This window comes from Patella vulgata, chromosome 2 (genome assembly GCF_932274485.2).
Source record: "Patella vulgata chromosome 2, xgPatVulg1.2, whole genome shotgun sequence".
In the NCBI taxonomy this organism is placed as follows: Eukaryota; Metazoa; Mollusca; class Gastropoda; family Patellidae; genus Patella; species Patella vulgata.
The window spans coordinates 68,230,626-68,251,102 of NC_065880.2; the positions used below are offsets into that span (position 1 = coordinate 68,230,626).

General features: G+C 35.0%; 1 protein-coding gene across 2 annotated transcripts in view; it reads left to right on the top strand.

Annotated features, from left to right (window-relative positions):
* Window positions 1-20,477, top strand: part of LOC126812192 (lysosomal alpha-mannosidase) — a 51,555-nt gene that overhangs the window by 16,728 nt on the left and 14,350 nt on the right. Inside the window, exons 1-12 of one of the 2 annotated variants that reach the window (XM_050538439.2) lie at window positions 3,246-3,319; window positions 4,339-4,594; window positions 6,133-6,253; window positions 7,383-7,559; window positions 10,542-10,735; window positions 11,275-11,380; window positions 11,915-12,006; window positions 12,360-12,413; window positions 13,577-13,693; window positions 14,380-14,583; window positions 18,511-18,574; window positions 19,985-20,024. In XM_050538439.2, the coding sequence (XP_050394396.1) occupies window positions 4,427-4,594; window positions 6,133-6,253; window positions 7,383-7,559; window positions 10,542-10,735; window positions 11,275-11,380; window positions 11,915-12,006; window positions 12,360-12,413; window positions 13,577-13,693; window positions 14,380-14,583; window positions 18,511-18,574; window positions 19,985-20,024 (1,337 nt within the window). In that variant the 5' untranslated portion in view covers window positions 3,246-3,319; window positions 4,339-4,426. Of the gene's footprint in view, window positions 1-3,245; window positions 3,320-4,338; window positions 4,595-6,132; window positions 6,254-7,382; window positions 7,560-10,541; window positions 10,736-11,274; window positions 11,381-11,914; window positions 12,007-12,359; window positions 12,414-13,576; window positions 13,694-14,379; window positions 14,584-18,510; window positions 18,575-19,984; window positions 20,025-20,477 lie in introns of those variants that run through there. The other variant, XM_050538438.2, reaches the window with a different exon arrangement.

Sequence of the window (20,477 nt, forward strand, 5' to 3'; positions counted from 1 at the left end):
GTTTATTTTTAAAATCGGATAATAATTGTGACCTCTAGAGGGACGACAAACTAAAAACGCAATTTTTCAAACAATTAGGGGTCATAATTCAGCAAGTTACGATGCGATATGCGCGAATATCGAAAGGGGCCAGGATCTTTGGGTTATAAACATGCATTTCAAGTTTCAACAAAACCAGATAAAAATTGTGACCTCTATAGGGTCCACAACCAGGAAGTTACGGTCCGATATGCGCAAATATTGAAAGGAACCACGATCTTTGGGTTATAGGGTCCACAACCTTGATATACCATATTTTTACGCTATTTGACTGTCAGTTTGGGGCCGATTTTCACGAAATTCGAACTCAGCCGTCCTTAGGGTTTGACGGTTATATAATAATACGGTTTTTTAAAATCGGATAAAAATGATGACCTCTATAGGGTCCACAAGCTAAAAACGCGATTTTTCGTACAATCAGGGGCCATATTTCAGGAAGTTACGTTCCGATATGCGCGAATATCGAAAGGAACCAAGATCTTTGGGTTATAATCATACATTTCAAGTTTAAACTATATCGGATAAAAATTGTGACCTCTAGGAGTGTCCACAAGCTAAAAACGTGATTTTTCGTACAATCAGGGGTCATAATCCATGAAGTTATGGGCCGATACATGCCAATATCGAAAGGATCCGAGATCTTTGGAAGATAGACCTAGCCTATATTTCAAGTTTGGTCAAAATCGGATAAAAATTGTGACCTGTAAAGTTTCCACAAACATATTATATGGACGGATGGGGGGACGTGCTGACGGACAGGGGTGACGGCATAATGCGACATTACAGCAAAGAATCAGCACATTAGTATCATTATTACCATGATGTTAAGAAAATTACATTTGTTCATTGATGTTTCAACCCTACGGTGAAATGAATCACCATCTGCGTGCTAATCAGTCAGTCTGTGAAATGGATATTAAAACTTGATCAACAGTGCAGGGCTGGTGAGTTGCCCTATTAAAATGTCCCAAAGGATCATTATAGAGGAAATGGCCAGATGACTATGGAATGCATTTTGAAAATATTTTGACTGTCGCAAAATAATAGCACTCTAAAAGAATCTTCAAAACGTTTAAAGGAAAACATAGATCCAAGTTGAGTTCAAGATGATATACATGTAGGGGGTACTTACCGGCCTATCGCATGCATTGAATATTTCGCTTAGTAAAAAGACGGATGTCTACAATTTAAGCCATCTCATTTTCTTGATTTAACAACATGTTTTAAAAGACAAGTTGGCGGCAACGAAACATTTGCTCGCGGCAGTTAAGTCGCCCGTACAGTCCACAAGGTAGGCCTGATGGGAACATTTACTGGCACTAAATCCTGATCAAGAGTAACAACCCATTAAAGATACATTATGGGATATTAGATAAAGTGCTGGCATTTCTAACTATAATAGTTAAAAACTAAATAATGTTAAAGCAATTTGCTGAAAATTTCAGCTAAATTGATCCACTCTGAACCGAGAATTTAGCGATTGAAATTTTGGCATAGCCTAGATCATCATTAATAAAGTCGGTACGATAAAAAGCATAGTCTCGATTATCCAGTTCACCCTTTAATCATGAATGAAAGATGAACTGCAAATCGGATCCTAATCCAGCAAATGTCGCAGAGTACCGATCACATCGAGAGTTGATTATGGTCTGGATAAGTTAATTAATGTCTAATTAATAATTTAGATAACATTTCAGGCCAAAAGAAAGACCTGCAATACGCAGATTTGACTCTTGCATAATGTATGTTGAAGTAATCATCAAAAGTATCTAAAACTTGATTGGCATCTCGTTCTTTATGATGCTGACATTTATTTAAAAAAAAAAACTTTACCATTAATCAAATGATAAATTTATCGGTTCAAGTTATCCCAATGTTCCATTATATACTGTAATTACGTAGAACCTGCAGTTTTAAGACATCCAAATTTTAATCCACTAATACAGTGTACTAGAGGGAATATATATTTAATGACAGCCTCTTGGTTTCCATATGTAATATCCATGGCAAATAATAATATCGGATTACATTTAACATTATTAACAACTGTAGTATTTTAAAATATTGCAAAATATAATCTATTGTCCGCTAAATATGCACTGTTAAAATTATTACCCGCTAGAAGTCACAATTTGTATTCAATTTTGGAAAACTTTTAAATATATCACCGTTACACATAATGAATGTTGAGTCCGATTTTCGTAAAAATCTGATCGAAACTGCCGTACAAAATGGCTTCTCCTTGTACGCAAATTGTGTAAAAGTATGTAATACCGAGGTTGTGGACACACGAGAAGTAGAAGTCAAAACTGTTATCCTATTTTGATGAAACTTGACATGTATGTTTTTAATCCAAAGATCTTTGTTCCTTTAGATATCGGACCATAACTTTCCGGGTTATGGTCTTCGATTTGTACGAAAAATCACGTTTTTAGCTTGTGGACCCTCTAGAGGTCACAATTTTTATTTGACTATTAAAAACTTTTAATTCGCCGCTACACGCTAATGATAGTTGAGTTCGAATTTCGTGAAAATCAGACCGAAACTAACTGACAAAATGGCCGCCCTGCGTACGCAAATAGTGAAACAAAAATATGGTCTATCAAGGGTGTGAATCCTCTAGAAGTCACAATTTTTTTATCATATATGTTTATGTCCCAAAGATCTCGGTCCAGTGGCTATTCGCGCATATCCGAACGTCACTTCCTGGATTAGCCCCCCCCCCATTGTACAAAAAATCGCATTTGTGTTTAGATTGTTCCCTGTCCATCTTTTGCTATAATATCGGCGTATCTTGATTGGTATCAATCAATGTAGATTATTTCTATACCGGCCCAAAGATTTTTTTTCTAATTATGTAATCACAATTTCTCTTTTTCTACAATAGCTTTTAACACATGACATGGAAATAGATTTTTTCATTATGTCTTTGTATAATATTTTGTTTATTACAAAATATAAAATCATATACAGGCCTAAAATATATCAAAACTGAGAATAAAGTTCACCATTGTATATAAAATGTTATGAATACACACAGCATATAAAGTGTCGCACAACTGAGTTTAGTCAAAATGTCAAGAGAGCTATTAACTCGATTATTATTATCAATAATAACCAATTATTTTAGTGAATTAATAACGGTCTTATAAAACTAGACCTAATAGCACACTGCACGGCTTATTTTATCGGATTAATGGCCTGTATGTTATAGTGAACAGTCGCAACATTTTCAATAATAACCAACTGTTTTGGTGAATTAATAACGATCTTATGCAAAGTAAGCCTATTATTTTACTGTCTCTACTGTGTTACTTTTTGAACGGATTATTGGCAGTTATTTTGTATTGTGAACAAACGCAACACCCTGCACTATACCCAACAAACCTACAAAATTAAAAGATAGAGAATCCGACACAGAATTCCATAGCGTGCACTTGGCTTTATTAATGATTCGATATAAGCAATATAATCTTTAATAAAGTGTTATTAAATACCACGTGTTGTACGAGAACGTGGAATGAGGATTTAAGTACCCGGTTCAGGTCTGTAACATATGTTGTTTAGTTTCGCTATTGAACGGACTTAAAGCTGCAGAAAGTATCTTCGAATAATCGCGAAATCATTATAGCCACCTCCAGTATAGCCACTTGCCCACTTCCATTATAATCAGAAAATAACAATGTCTACAATATTTTTTTTTTTTTAGTAGGGTAAATATTGTTTTAAACCATGTTACCAAGATGCGTCAACTATCAAATAAATTAGTATATAATATACTAATGTCCAAAAGAAAGTATACACACTAAAAATATGACTAAGTTTTGTTTAAAGTAAAAATAAATGTGATAAAACTACACTGAACATGTCTCGTGCGTCCAAACTCAATATTTCTAAGCAAATAAACGGCAAAACAAATGGACATTGTACCCAAATACCGCATACAATGGAAAAACGACTTTGTTTGAAGCAGGACGAAATGCACAGTGTATACTTTCTTTTGGACATTAGTATAGTTCTAGTACGTGGTAACGTAATATTGATGTTGCCCGCAATACTTCCATCATACTGCATGCCGTTATCCCGTCTTCATTAATCCAGTCGGCTCAGCAAAGTAGACCGCTAAACTTCATTTCATTGCATTTCGTGCCCATCGAGGTATTTGCTGCACCCCCACCCCCAAATTGCACTAAAATGATCAGTAAGGAATTGTTACATTCTCTAATTGTCTATGTTTTCCATTACTCGTTAATGATACTTAGAGTCAGTTGTTTCTTCTTTTTTTAAAATTTATTTCAGTGAGTTGGTGTGTGTGAATTAAAAGATGTATCCTTTCAATATAGAAGATAAGCTACAAGTCATCTAATTATAGTATATTAAGACCATCATGAGGTTTTCACTTCAAAAATTGGTGTTGGCAATAGCCATGATAGTGACAGTTCAAGTAGTTTTATATTTTTGGAAGCTAAATAAGCCAAAACACACTAGAAATGTTTTTATTATGCAACAGAAGTTAGAAGAAAATGTTATAGAAGATGGTTCTTGTGATTATAATGTAAGTTAACTTTAATAGTTAAATATTATATAGCGAACTTATATCAAATTAAGGGGGGGGGGGGCGCGAATGGTTAGCATGAGCGCGCTTTATCATAAAGTCTGTCATTGAGTCAACTGGCGTGGTTTCGATTTCCCAGTTGTAGTGTACGTGACAAGGAGTAGAGTCGCCTGTCCAACCTCGTGGGTTTTCTCCGGGTCCCCTGGTTTCCTCCCACTGCTAAAGACCCCGACGCGCAAGCGAATTATTGAAATAAAATTGAATCATGTGTTGTCCCGAAATGACCGAGTTTGTGTCGACTGGACGTTAAACCACAGGAATCTGACCTTCTATCCGTATACATATGCATTCACCATACCGAACTAGACAATATATAATAAAAAAAAGAACAGGAATGCAATGCCTGTCATTGCATCCATGCGCTGACGTCACACAAAATCAATCCGCAGTGACTAGACCATTGAAACAAAGGCCAAAGATATTTGTAGTTTTTCTCTCCCTTTCCATTTCCCCCCTTTTACATGGCGATTTTTGTTGACTTTTGGGTGTAGAATCGAAGAAGAGGGTTTGAATATACATTTTCTGCTAGGCTTTGGTGAATATTATATTCATCATCTTGAGGCGGAAGTATACGGGACTTCAGAGTTTGGTTAGGTTTTTGTGTGACGTCAGCGCATGGATTCAATGACAAACGTCAACGAACGAAAATAATGTAAATATTGGAAACAAGTGGCTATGATATCTTTTTGTGGGGAGTATTTATGCACATCAAACGGCTAGATTGAAGAAAAAACATATCTGAGTGAATCGACAGAGGTTTGATTGCCTGACATTACGAATTGTTGAAAAAAAAAAACGAGCCGAAGCGAGAGCAGGTAAAATCGAGGCTTCAACAGGCATTGCATTCCTGTTCTTTTTTTATTATATATTGTCTAGTTCGGTATGGTGTATGCATATATATATATATACGATTAGAAGGTCAGATTCCTGTGGTTAAATCCCATTTCACTCTCTATATATAGCAAATGAAATATACCTATTCACTGCATTATTTAGAAAGGTTTTAAAATGTTTTTCCCTTGGTTGTAAAACCCCGGGCCCTTATTCACGAAAAATTAAACTAAGATACAATCGAAATTTTAAGAAATACTGCAATTCGATTGGCTGACCAGTAAAATCAATTTGCATATATCCAATTTGCATATTGGTCAGCCAATCGAATTGCAGTATTTCTTAAAATTTCGATTGTATCTTAGTTTAAGTTTTCGTCTGTAACTAAATTTGTTCTGACTTAGAAAATGGATTAACAAATTGGTCTTCGTTAAAACTGTTGGTCCACAACAAAATATCTTCTCAAAAATTTATCATTTTACAGATTGTTGTGTATTATGCTTGCGCGTCAGTTTAAATAAGAATTTATATATAAAAAAAAAATTAAAAGAATTTATATAAGAATTTTAAAAAGAATTGAACTGCCTTGCTATCGACAACATTATTAAGCTCGATTTCCAAACGATTTCTTGTTATTTCTTTTACAGAAATGTAACCCCGTTAAAGATGGGATGTTGAATGTTCATTTAATTCCTCACAGCCACGATGACGTGGGCTGGTTAAAAACCGCTGAACAGTATTTTACAGGAGAAAAAGCCATGTCAAATGGTAAGCTATATATTGATGTATTTGATTTACATTTATAAACATTGATTTATTTGATTAACGTTTATACACTCTAATTTATTTGATATCGGTAGGAAAACTCGATATACTGAATTTCGTTAATTTATCTTAAATATAATACACTTATTATATATTGTTCATTTATGTAATATAATACATTCTAATATAATACACTTATTATATATTGTTCATTTATCTTAAATGATAATGCACTTATTATATATTGTTAATGTATATAATATTATAATACATTCTAATATGATATATTACATAAATAAACAATATATAATGAGTGTATTATATTTAAGATAAATAATATGGGGAGGGGGGCAAATGGTTAGCACGTGCGCGCTGTATCGTAAGGTCTATCATTGAGTCAGCTGGCGTGGTTTCCATTTCCCGGTTGTACTGACAAGGAGTAGGGTCGTCTGGTGGGGGTTTTCCGGGTCCTCCGGTCCCCCCCCCTCTCTCTCTCTCTCTCTCTCTCTCTCTCTCTCTCATATAATACACTTATATTATATATTGTTGAATGATTTGTGTAACACATAATATACTTATTATTGATTTATCTAATATAATACACTTATATTGTTGAGTTATCTTAAATATAATACACTTATTATATATTATTATATATTGTTGAGTTATCTAATCTAAAACACTTATTATTTGATTTATATAATATATTGTTGAGCTATTTTGAATATAATACACTTATAATATACTGTTGATGTATTTAATATAAAACACTTATTATATTGTTGATTTATCTTAAATAAAATAGATTTATATTGTTGATTTATCTTAAATATACCGTCCTCATTAGCCCAGGTTAGGAGCAGAACAGTAGGACGTTAAACTCCATTTCATTTTATCTTAAATATAATACACTTATTATATATTGTAGATTTATCTTAATGCAATACATGTATTATATTGTTGATTTATCTTAAATAAAATACATTTATATTGTTGATTTATCTTAAATATAATACACTTATTATATATTGTAGATTTATCTTATTGTAATACATGTATTATATTGTTGATTTATCTTAATGGAATGCATGTATTCTCGATTTGATTGTTGACTTGTATTTTCTTTTTGCAGGTAGATCTCAACATCCGGGTACGGAATGTGTTCGATGTGTGTTAAATACAACTATACCTCTTTTACTAGCTAACCCAGAAAGAAGATTTATATTTATTGAAATGGCATTTTTATCTCGATTTTGGGATGAGATTAATGACGAAGTTAAACAAAAAATAAAACAACTTATTAAAGATAGTAAGTATATAATTAACAAATGCATGTGTACTGTTTGAATGGCATTTAGTAATTGAGCACATTAAAAAATAAACACAAAGTTATATGGATAACAATTACTATATTTCTATTAAAGCTACGTTTCAACAATGATTCTCTTGTCGTTTTCAAGCACAATACTGATACAGGTAGAAGGAATGAGATATATATACTATGTACAATCACAACATTCAATGAAAACATAATTAGGAAAACAGTGACCCTTGTTCTTATAATGAAACCATATAGATTGACAAAAGCATTTAATTGTAATGTACACTAGGTAGAAACCACTTATTAATATAAGGTTATTGCCTTGATGTATTTTAATTACCATAACAATAGATAAAAGGCGAGGCCATTTTATTAACTCTAGTAATTATAATACTAACCGTGAAACTGTATGCTAATATTTATGTGTTTATAGGTTACAGAAAAAATTAATGAATATCTTATTGTTTGTTTTTTTATAAATTATAAGTACTATAATAATTATGTGCTGCATATAATGTAACAATACATTAAACTAAACTGCTAAACTGAGTAAAAGATACTAAGAATTTATGTGAAAGTAAAGTCTATGTTAATTATTAATTTAGTCTGTTTTAATTAATTCATCATAGGCTCTGGGGATATATAAACCACTGTCTCTGTTAAGTTCTGGTTCATAAAGATCCCATTAAAGCTCGCTTACTAGTCTGCTCACGAGATTCCGTCCACTACAACACAGCCCAACACCTCTCAAAACTCCTATCATCTCTAGGCAAGTCCGCTAAATCCTTCATCCGTGACTCATCAGAATTTTGTGACGAAATCAAAAATATACAAAACCCAGGTAAAATAGTTTCATATGATGTTGTTGACCTATTCACAAATGTCCCCAGATCTGAAGCTATAGAAGTTCTCCGCCACCGCCTAGACAAACTTCAATCACCTTTAAATACTCATCTCACCACAGACAGTATAATAAAATTAGTAACAGACTGTGTCAACACCACCTACTTCACATGGGGTGATGATTTATACCAACAGATACATGGCCTACCGATGGGGAGCCCCCTATCTCCACTACTAACCGAAGTTTATATGACCTCCCTGGAAGAAAAAGCTCTACAGTCCTCACCAATAACTCCTATATGCTATTATAGAAAGGTCGACGATACGTTTGTAATGCTGAAAGAAGAAGATGACCCTAACTGCCTTCTACAACACCTAAACAACCAGCACCCTAGAATCAAATTTACGATGGAGAAAGAAAACTGTGGAACCATCCCCTTCCTAGATGTCCTTGTGAACAGAAATGGCGGTACCATCCAAACAAGTGTATATCGGAAGCCCACACACACCGATCAATACATACATTATCAATCTAACCATCCCATCAAAGTCAAAGCAGCTATCATTTCAACCCTCACCCACAGAGCCAAGAAAATCTGCAATCCTGAACTCCTCAATAAAGAACTAGAACATATAAAACATACATTCTGCAACCTCAACCAATATCCTGAACAGTTAGTCAAGAAAGTCATCAACACCGCTACCAGCAATGAACCTAAACTAGCTAAGACTAAACAAGATTCACAAATTCGCATCTCTATACCATTCCACAACAAGCTATCCTACCAAATCCGGAGGCTCCTTAAGCCAGCGGGAATAGACACCAGCTTCTACACTGGTTCTACAATAAAAGATATCCTCAGCGCAAATGGTAAATGCCGACCAACAATACCTCTGCAACCAAAGGGAAGTGTTTACCAGATTACCTGCTCCTGCAAGAAATTTTACATAGGTGAAAGTAAGCGTCCATTAGATATCCGTCTCAAAGAGCACCAGTCTAAAGGCACCACCAATGAATCAGCTGTATCAGAACACCTGAAAAACAACCCCCGCCACAGAGTGAACTGGTCAGCTGTAAATACCCTTAATATCAACATCAATCAAAAGAAAACTAGAAAATTAATGGAGGGAGTACAAATAAAGAGACATCAACCAGAACTTAACAGAGACAGTGGTTTATATATCCCCAGAGCCTATGATGAATTAATTAAAACAGACTAAATTAATAATTAACATAGACTTTACTTTCACATAAATTCTTAGTATCTTTTACTCAGTTTAGCAGTTTAGTTTAATGTATTGTTACATTATATGCAGCACATAATTATTATAGTACTTATAATTTATAAAAAACAAACAATAAGATATTCATTAATTTTTTCTGTAACCTATAAACACATAAATATTAGCATACAGTTTCACGGTTAGTATTATAATTACTAGAGTTAATAAAATGGCCTCGCCTTTTATCTATTGTTATGGTAATTAAAATACATCAAGGCAATAACCTTATATTAATAAGTGGTTTCTACCTAGTGTACATTACAATTAAATGCTTTTGTCAATCTATATGGTTTCATTATAAGAACAAGGGTCACTGTTTTCCTAATTATGTTTTCATTGAATGTTGTGATTGTACATAGTATATATATCTCATTCCTTCTACCTGTATCAGTATTGTGCTTGAAAACGACAAGAGAATCATTGTTGAAACGTAGCTTTAATAGAAATATAGTAATTGTTATCCATATAACTTTGTGTTTATTTTTTAAATGCATGTGTGTTGCTAATATTGCTTATCGAATCTGTATTTCTATTAGTTACCGCGATTGAAGTCGTCCGCTGTGTGTTCAAATGATTCTAATACCCAAAGACATTAATCTTTAGAACACGTTCCTTCACCAATGCGCAAATTGTAAATGGTCGAATCCAAATTAACCTACCAATCAAACCCCGCGATACAGACAATTTAATGAAAGAGTTTTATCGAGACTTTCTTAAACAGGCCTTTGAGATCGTACCAACCGAATAAACTTACATTTTAAAAGTAGATTGCTGTAATGTCTTATCGATGTGCCTACATTATGATATGCCAGTTTTTCTGTATTATTATTTTATACATTACAGGAAAATTAGAAATAGCTATAGGAGGATGGTGTATGAGTGATGCAGCTACAACATTTTATAATGATATAATAGATCAACATACACTGGGATTTGATTTTATTGATCAGCATTTTGGTAAATGTGGTCAGTCTAGGGTAGGATGGCATGTTGATCAGTTTGGACATTCCAGAGAACATTCATCCATTTTTGCACAGGTGAGGTAAATTATTGCTTTTTCGCCCAGGGCTCTTAATATTTTAAGAATCATTTACAAATCAAATTAAATGTGACAGAATAGACTCCAGATATTTACTTCGACGACGGGAAAACAATATTTTAAAACATTGACCAGATCATGTTCAAATCCATCCACTCAAAGCAATGTTATAATACGTATTTCTCGGTCAACAAGAACTGGAAATTATTAGTCTAAATTATCTCTGTATGCATATCCGGAGAGTTTGAACATATTATTTGCCTGTATTTGTCACATGCTTCTATTTTAGATAGGGTTTGAGGGGTTAATTCTGGGTATAGAATAGATTATAATCCTGTATCCGTCACATATTATATATAACTGATTCTTTTTTAGTTGGGTTTTGAGAAGTTAATGTGTAGAATAGATTATTAGCCTGTATCCGTCACATATTATATGTAACTGATTCTTTTTTAGTTGGGTTTTGAGAAGTTAATGGGTAGAATAGATTATTAGCCTGTATCTGTCACATATTATATATAACTGATTCTATTTTAGATGGGGTTTGAGGGTTTAATAGTGGGTAGAATAGATTTTCAAGATTATACTGACAGGCATGAACATAAAAAGATGGAATTTTTATGGAAAAGTAGTGCAAGTTTAGGTATGTATACTATATTGTTAAAAGTAACATAACATTTTAATTAACAATATATGTATTCTGGGAAACCCGTTAATACGGCATGGCATATTGACGTATACCGTGTTATAGAATATTTAATATGCTTCTCATCTAAAGGTGCTCATTTTTATTTAAACCACTTGTCAGTTGACTCCGCTCGTGGTCTTTGGTCACATGCTTATCTTCAAATCTGTATTTAAAACCTTTGGCTGTGGATTACTTGTGACTTTCACACCGTTGGTTGTTGTAAGTACTGACGGGTGTTGTAAACGAGACATGTTGTGCTTGTTTTCTCCAGAACTTCTAATCATAATGTTTTGTTGCACTTTGCTTTATTTAAACGACCCAAAGACTGGTGACTTTGGTTCGGAAGCCATCTTCTTTACTACCTTCGACTTGTGAAATACAGGTGTAGGGCATATTATTAGATTGTCCTCACAATATCAGCAGCCATAAGATATAATACACGATGTAACACATGTAGACATTTATCTATATAAACTATTGGTGTTTCAGGCAGTAAATCTTCTTTATTTACACATGTATCATATGATGGTTATTATGCTCCAAGAGAATTACAATTTGAAGGCCGCTCTGCCGGAACTGTTGTAAGTATACAGCTCTACCCTTAAAACATAATATAACTTTCTTACAAAGTTGGTTTAATTTAGTACTTCGAATAAGTGAATATAAATAATACAAATTATAAATAAATATCCTCTCATTTGTAGTTCCAATGCAGATACTTCAATTAAAGAAATTTTATCACTCTGTCAATAGAATGAGTATAATTAATTTTTATACGCCCACATTCACGGTACCAGCCTTAGCCAGTTATATGGTTCATGTTAATCCCACTATACATCATCGCTAATTTGTTTTGATGAGTTACAGGCTGTGATGCCCGCACAAATTTACCCATCATTTTGAACTATTGATGATTTTTTTATTATTTTTATAGGATGCTTCCGTCCAACGATATGTCGCAGATATGATGAGAATTGCCAAGGAAAGGGTATGTTTATGTTATATTAACAGCATGTAGGGCTTTACATTCACTGTATTATCTAATAACATAAAGAAGTTAACAACTCCAAAAAAAATAAACCCCAAAAAATCATTTCTTTTGCTATTGCAGCCAATCCCTACAACATTATCAGTGAGGTATAATCATGCATGAATCTATGTGAAGTATTTGATTGGTTTTACTATGACACAAGCAAACTTATAATGCAATATTTTGATTTGCTATGGAACTAGACGAAAATAACTCGTTCCGTAACTGGGAATGCATACTTTGGGATACACCATTATTCACAGAGTTAAGAAACTCGTGCCGTCTGAAATAAAACGGAAATTGTATGGGTGATGTTATTTTTTTGTAGTTTGGTGCCCATGTATAAACTTGTCTTATGACTGAGGCATAAAGCCAGAATTATTGTGAGTGGATCTTAATTGATGCATCATCCCTGTAATATTGTAGGGCCGCTTTAATTTTCCACTTAATCCGACTTGCCACAATAATTCCTGCCACTCTTCTTTCATTATTACGTTTTCATCTCTGGCAAAATATTATCAGCACAGACTTCTATGATTGATTTGACACTTTCGTTTCGTTTTTATAGTTTCCTTCGCAACAGTTCAGGGATTGTTTTTAAATAAACCGCGATCTCTTTGATGATAGGATAGTGATTAGCCAATGCAATGACCGGTTCAGTCTAGCTTTACGCAATGTTTGCTTAAAGTTATGGGACATACTTGTGGAGGGGTAGACAACATTTAATTAAAATAAACAGTCGACGACAGGACAAACGGCATTTGAAAGTACATGTACAAAAAAACAACGACAACAAACAAACAACACCAAAACGAAATTTAGATTTGGAGTTTAATTAGATTGTGTTGGACAAAACTTCTCTGATTTCAATGCTTAAAATGAACGGTCATCGAGTTAGTCCCCGTTGTGCCATAGACATCACTGAAAGCAAACATTGAGCTGTTGGTTAATATAACCTTCCACTGGTGACTGGTTATACCCATTGTATTATTGAAACGTTATTTTTCTTAAGTCCTACATTGCTAAAATACGAAGGATATACCGGTCATAATATTAGTGGAGTGTGCATCAGTATTTTGTAATATAAATAACCAATATACATTTTGTTATATATTCTCTAGGCTGCCGTGTTTAAAACAAATCATCTGATGTTTCCGATGGGAGCTGATTTTGCCTATAAGAAGGCAAATGAATGGTTTGCTAACATGGATGCCTTAATAAAACATACTAATTTACGTGTAAGTAACTTCTAGAATACCTTTGGAAATGAGGAATAGGCAAACGGTAATCTGGGTGGGGTTGGTACTGTGATAGATTGGTCCGAAAGAGACAAATATTAATTTAAGTAGGGTTGGTACTGCGATAGATGGGTCGGGAAGAAACCAATAGAATTTGAGTGGGTTTGGTACCATTATAGATCACTCTGGAAGAGACCAATTCTAATGTTTTATGGGTTATTAGATGTCGTGCATTATTGCTTATTAGAATTCGCCATCTCCTTGATATATTGGTCAATGCTGTGATTAAAAACCCCGAGTCCCCCCTCCCCCCAACGCCATCCCAAGCCCCGTATAAACTCAGCCCTAAACGTCGTCGTAAGCAAACTGTGCATGAATTAGGTAGATTATCGTTGATGAGTTGTTGATCATGAATACAATAATCTGTTGAATTTTATAATTATTTGGTTCACTCCTACGATTATCCGTCGGCGATGAAAAACCTCTGCAACTTACTGCCAGTCGTGGCTCTAACCTTTTAAAGAATGACTGTAGCCCTCCACATGATGGCTTTTCTTGCCACTTAGACCAGTCCTAAATCACACAAGGAGTGGATATGAATTTGAGTGAAAATAGATTTCTAGTAAGACTAGCATTATTCTAGTTTCATCTGATTTGACATTATAATTGATATATATTTATTTCAGCAAGCAGATGGTTCTAAAATTAACCTTCTCTACTCGACTCCGTCATGTTATCTTTATCATGTCAATAAAGAAAAACAAACCTTTCCTACCAAATCAGACGATTTTTTCCCGTATGCAATTCCTCCCAAGGCTTACTGGACAGGTTATTTTACCAGTCGTGCTGGACTCAAACTTCACGTTAAAAAAGCTGGGGCTATGTTACAAGTAAGTGGAAACTTAGATGACTTTATTTCGAACATGACAAATAACATTTTGACACTCGGTTTTATCACTGCAATTTGTAATATTCATATACATTAATTAAATTAGATGACATATTGTCTTGTAATTAGGTACATTTGAAGATTGTGGGATTGGGCTAATTTTCTTTTTAAAAAAAGACATACCCGAATACTGACTAAATAAAACCTACATTGACAGTACAAAATCATGTTCTTTCTTTTCATATTTAACCATCCTTTAGAATATATTTAAAGGAATTATCACTATCGCAACTAGAAAGTAAATGTAATTAATATTGAATAATTATCATAATCAAAAAGTCTTTTACCCACATAATATAACCGGCAAAAACAGGGTTTTTTTTGTAAATGGCTAAACATTTTAATTGCTGTTAATCGTGCGGTTAGTCAACAATGTAATTATTGTTCTATCTTACCAGTAAGTTGTTTTTTATGTGTAATGTACATACACAATGTAAATTGCATTATAGTTTTTAATGGAATATCGTTTACCTTCAGATTAAGAAAATGTGAAAATGTGCCGAAAGGTGAATACTTAAAGAGCACATGAAATGGCCAAACAAAATTTTATGTACTTATGCCAGAGGTTACTATATATACTTGACGGCAGGTTCACACCAATCTGATTAAAATTATTGAGCCATCTTTACTCAAAGTCGCAAATATAGCCCCCCCCCCCCGTGAAAACGACGTTACCAATTATCGAAAAAACTCCAGTGACGTCACGGTTACCGAATGTATACTATTCAAAAAAAGTAGGGGATATTTGATTTTGGGGGCATAATACTAAAATATGCAAATGACTACGAAAAAAGTCACTATAGAACCTAACAGAAGAAACATTTCCAGTTACATGTGACGCCCAAACGCACCAATAGCTACCGCATGGAATGCAGGTGATGCTTGGGATCATCATGGGGGTCCAACCCAAGATTTGCACGACTCTGACTTTGAATGTTACAGTCATTGTGGCATTGAATTCCAGGGTGGAAACATCAGTTTAATTGTTTTAGTGACCAGAAAACAAATTTTGATATGCGTCGGCTTACCCAAAATGAAAGGTTACGTGCCCTTGGCATGCTACAGATCGGCACAACACAGGCGGTTGTGGCGCGGACGATGAATGTTTCTCAGTCTGTCATAAGCAGGCTATGGTCCAGATACCGTGATACACAATCTGTACAGGACAGACCACGCTCAGGTCGACCAAGGGCGACAACTCAAGCCCAGGATCGATTTATCCGTACCTTGGCCTTGAGAAATCGTGTCATCACAGCAAATCAGATCAGCGCTCGTCTTCAAACAGACACTGGTGTGAGAGTGAGTGGCCAGACGATTCGGAATCGACTGCATAGGGGTCACCTTCGCGCCCGACGTCCTCGCGTGATCCCTTGTTTGAGAGATCATCACATTCAGACAAGACGTCGTTGGTGTAGGGATCGTCAACACTGGGATAATCGACGCTGGAGCAATGTGATGTTTTCAGATGAGTCAAGGTTCACTGTTGATTTTTTGGACAGACGTAGGAGGGTGTGGCGTCGTCGAAACGAGCGCTTCCAAGACGTTAACGTCATCAGACATGATCGATTTGGGGGTGGTTCTGTTATGGTGTGGGGAGGCATCACTGTTGCTGGAAGAACGGCTTTACATGTTGTTGCAGGGCGTGTTACAGGCCAGTACTACCGGGACAACATCTTGGCAGTCCATGTTGTGCCGTTCGCACGACGTCATGGCCGCCGTTTCATCTTCCAGGATGACAACGCAAGATGTCACAGGGCCAGGATCGTTACAGGTTACCTCCAACAACAGAACATCACCACATTACCTTGGCCAGCACTGAGTCCCGACCTCTCCCCCATCGAGCATGTCTGGGACATGCTTGGACAGAGGTTACGTCAACGTCAACAACGTCCTGCCAATGTCCAAGAACTTGCTGCTGCGTTGCAACAGGAATGGGACAATCTGGACCAAAATGACCTTAGACGTCTCATTAGGAGTATGCCACGTCGGATCAATGCTTGTTTGGCAAACAGAGGAGGATTTACCCGTTACTGACTTGGTTGTGATGCTGTGGTAACTTTGCTGTTTGACCCCGGGTATCATTTTACCCTTATAATGGTCAGTCTGTGCCTTACTTAGTCTAACGATCATTTGGAATAAATCGATGAATGTGAACTTCATTTCATTTTGTCATTTGTTTCTTCGTCAGTTTCATTAGGTGACTTTAATAACACTTAAAAATCAAATATCCCCTACTTTTTTTGAATAGTATATATTAGAAATTTTAATTCCTTATAAAACAATTTACTACGGAATAATTGTTTTACGTAGGAATTCAGCGCGGCAAATTAGCATAGGTTCAGAGAGTGATTTAACTTTAGAATTTGTTTCATAAATTCCATGACCAATACATTTGCTGTAGCCATATTCTTGTATCATTCTAACCAGAATATATTGTAGTAAGCAAACAATACACCTACAATAAAAGGCTTCCGATTAAAACAAGATGTGTATGAAATGGTCATCGACGCCGCTAATAATTATATGAACGCCAACGAAGCCAATATATATAATTATTGTAGGCTTTTAAAGGACAATATTGGTGCCAGTCATTATCAAATATGTGATAGAGCTGGTTAAACACATTCCAAATATAATTTTAACACAGAGATCATTGCTACGATAGCTGAGTAATATAGTTTTCCAGAATCGGAAGTGACGAACGCCAAAGGAAAACACAAGTCATCTCTCTATATAACTGACTGATGTGACGAGTGATAACGGATATACGGGCGAATTTCTGCAGATAGGCCTCAAGATTCTGTCCCATTTCTTATCCTCTCGTTAACGAGAATTTGGATCCATTTGCCATGACATTGACTAAAATTGTCAGGTTCAGTCCCAAAAATTAAAAGCTCGGTTACACATCTCAAATGTTTTCGCGCCTGCGGCGCTCGATTCCATTATAACATCATTCTTCCACTCCTCTGTTGTCTTATACTGTTTCAGCACTATCATATTCACGGTTATACTGAACTGCCTAGTTATGTTAGTAGTACCACTGGCACTGGTGTGTGGGTCGTGGGGCGTCAGACTATACAAAAGTTCTGTCAACTCTTGCAAAACAGGCGGAATTGACAGGGGCAGATCTCGAGATTTTGTCTAATTGACTCACATTTCTCCCAGCAATGACCTCAAATGCCAAGATATTGACTCAATTTTTCAAAATTTTCTCAGGTTGCTCAGTGTTATAGGCACAATCATATATGACATAAACTTTATGTCAACTTAAATAAAACTGCTTTCCAGCGAGACAACGATCGGCAAACAACTATATAATTATACAATACCATCTAAGGTCTACCGGGACGCTTAATGTTATAGCCAGTATTTTGTTGACATTCATTGTGGGGTGGGATTGTGGCTGAGGTGGCGCCCTAGCTTTGGACCCCCCCCACCCCTATCTAGATCCGCTACTTCACATGGCCCCTACAAAACTCGCACCTGTGGTGCTCGGTTCCTGATTGCGTCACTCGTACTAGGGGTACGGGTATCAGTCGGTCGCATTTTCGCTAAACACCCCCCAAACAAAATCGTTATGTACGCCCCTGTGTATGGTCGATGGACATGTCATATAAACAAAGCAGTTCAGCTGAAGATATGCAGCTTGTAAGAGTTCATGCCTGAACAAACCCACTTTTTTTCGTTGAAATATAATTAACCAGTCTATTTTGTGGAATTATACTGGGACGGTTTATTTATAATGTGTTTTAGCCAGGTCAAACCACTCTACCACACCTTGAACGACAGCCTTCTGTAAGTCGGTTAATTACAAAGCTGCTAATGTTGCATCGCCAAATAAAATGTATATTTTTAACTGTAATTTCAGACCTGTAAAGAGCTCAATGTTTTCAATAGACTGCCAAATGCATTTGATAAAGTCAATGTTTTAAGTAAGTAAGATTAATTATTCCAAAAACAGATTGGTTGTCCACAGGGTGCGAAATAGCGTTATAACCTCCGCATTCACCAAAGTCACATCATCGGCAATATGTGGCACAGTGAGGAGGATGTCAAATATTGACAAATTTTTACTTTACTTCGTTATATCTGAGTAAATACGGAACGGGATTGAACCATTTTTGGATATTTATATTGTAAACTTTCGACAAATGACGATCATAAATTTGGATTTAAAAAAACAACTCTGCTTTGAAAATCATTAAAATTGATCGATTTATTGCAATTGAATTAGCGATGTAGGTTGCACATTGTAACAAAGGAACAGAAAAATACAGTCTAAGGTTATCGGCTGTAAGACGATGGTCCTATCGATATTACTTATGGTTCACTATATGCAGGGACAGGGGTTTAATATAGGTTATACCTGTGCCTTTATCTCTATTCAGATCTGAATAACAATATGACCTCCAGCAGGTGTTCTAGATGAATACATTACACACGACACTTGTAACCGAAACATTAAACATACATTATGCAAGAGCTAAATCTGCCTATTGCAGGTCTTTCTTTGGGCCTGAAATGTTTTCTAAATTATTAATTTGACATTAATTAACTTATCCAGGCCATAATCAACTCTCGATGGCATCGGATTTCACCGATATTAAATAGATTAGAACAGTTCAGCGATCTTTTGATTTAATGATTTAAGCTAAAAATGGAGGAGCGAGACTTAGCTTCGAAGAACCAGTGCGGTGGTTGAAATTATTGCACACGTCTTGTCAAACCTTCAAAGACCAACACCTCACTCGCAATAGAGTAATTTGAATGAAATTTGCAAATTATTCATTTTACATTGTCTATTTTCGAACTATTAAGGCAAGACTAGCTAGCTCTTTATCTAAATCTTACATAATGTATCTTTAATATGACTTTACAATATACTTTGGCATTAAGCCGTCGCCAATGTTTTTCTCACATTCCAAGGGCAGACCACTTTTGCCATAAAAAATTTTTTTCACAATTTGATTTTTTTCTCGTTTTATGATTTATTTTCTTGTAATAAACTAATAAATATATTGTTTATACTAATAACAGTGCAATATGGATAGATGCCCTTATTTAATTGTAAGGACAACTATTGGAAAGCAGCTAATTTAGAACAAAATATACATTTCATCTACAATTATATCACTAACAATAAAGTGTTATTAGCCAACCGATTATTATTATAGGGAAAATTAATACCATTGATATTGAATCTAAAGTAGATCAATTACATACAAATATGTGTTTAACCTTAAACACAATAGCAAACATAAACTTTGCGATGTTGATATTGAAGTTTATATGTCAATGACTGTATGCCTTGGCTAAATAGTGTGATTTATTCTTATTTATAGAGAGAGCACAAGGAATTTTGCAGCATCACGATGCAATCACGTAAGTTCTAAGCTTTTCACTCCACTGTTGTCCGTCGCTTGTATGTCTACTCGGAGTTAACAATTCACTTCTATAACGTTTGATGTATTTCTAAGAATCGCGTAGGTAAGTTGGAAGTGTTGTTGATTCAGATTTGTTCAAGGTGTAAATTAAGACAAGCCTAATATTTAAAAAAAACAACAATTCTTCAGAATTTTCAAATTTGGTAGGAATTGTTCTTAGCTGATAAAGATAAAGGTTTGTTAAAATTAACAATAGATGTGTAGCTAGATGGGGCACGAAAGAGAGACACATTTAAAGAGCACCTAAAATGACCAGAACAATATTATGCACTTAAAAGTCAGTGTTTACCATACTTATAACAGCAATTTAATTGAAATCAATTCAAATTAATTGAGACATCTTCACTTAAAGTCGGAAATATAGACCTCCCTTAAAAACGACTTTACCAAT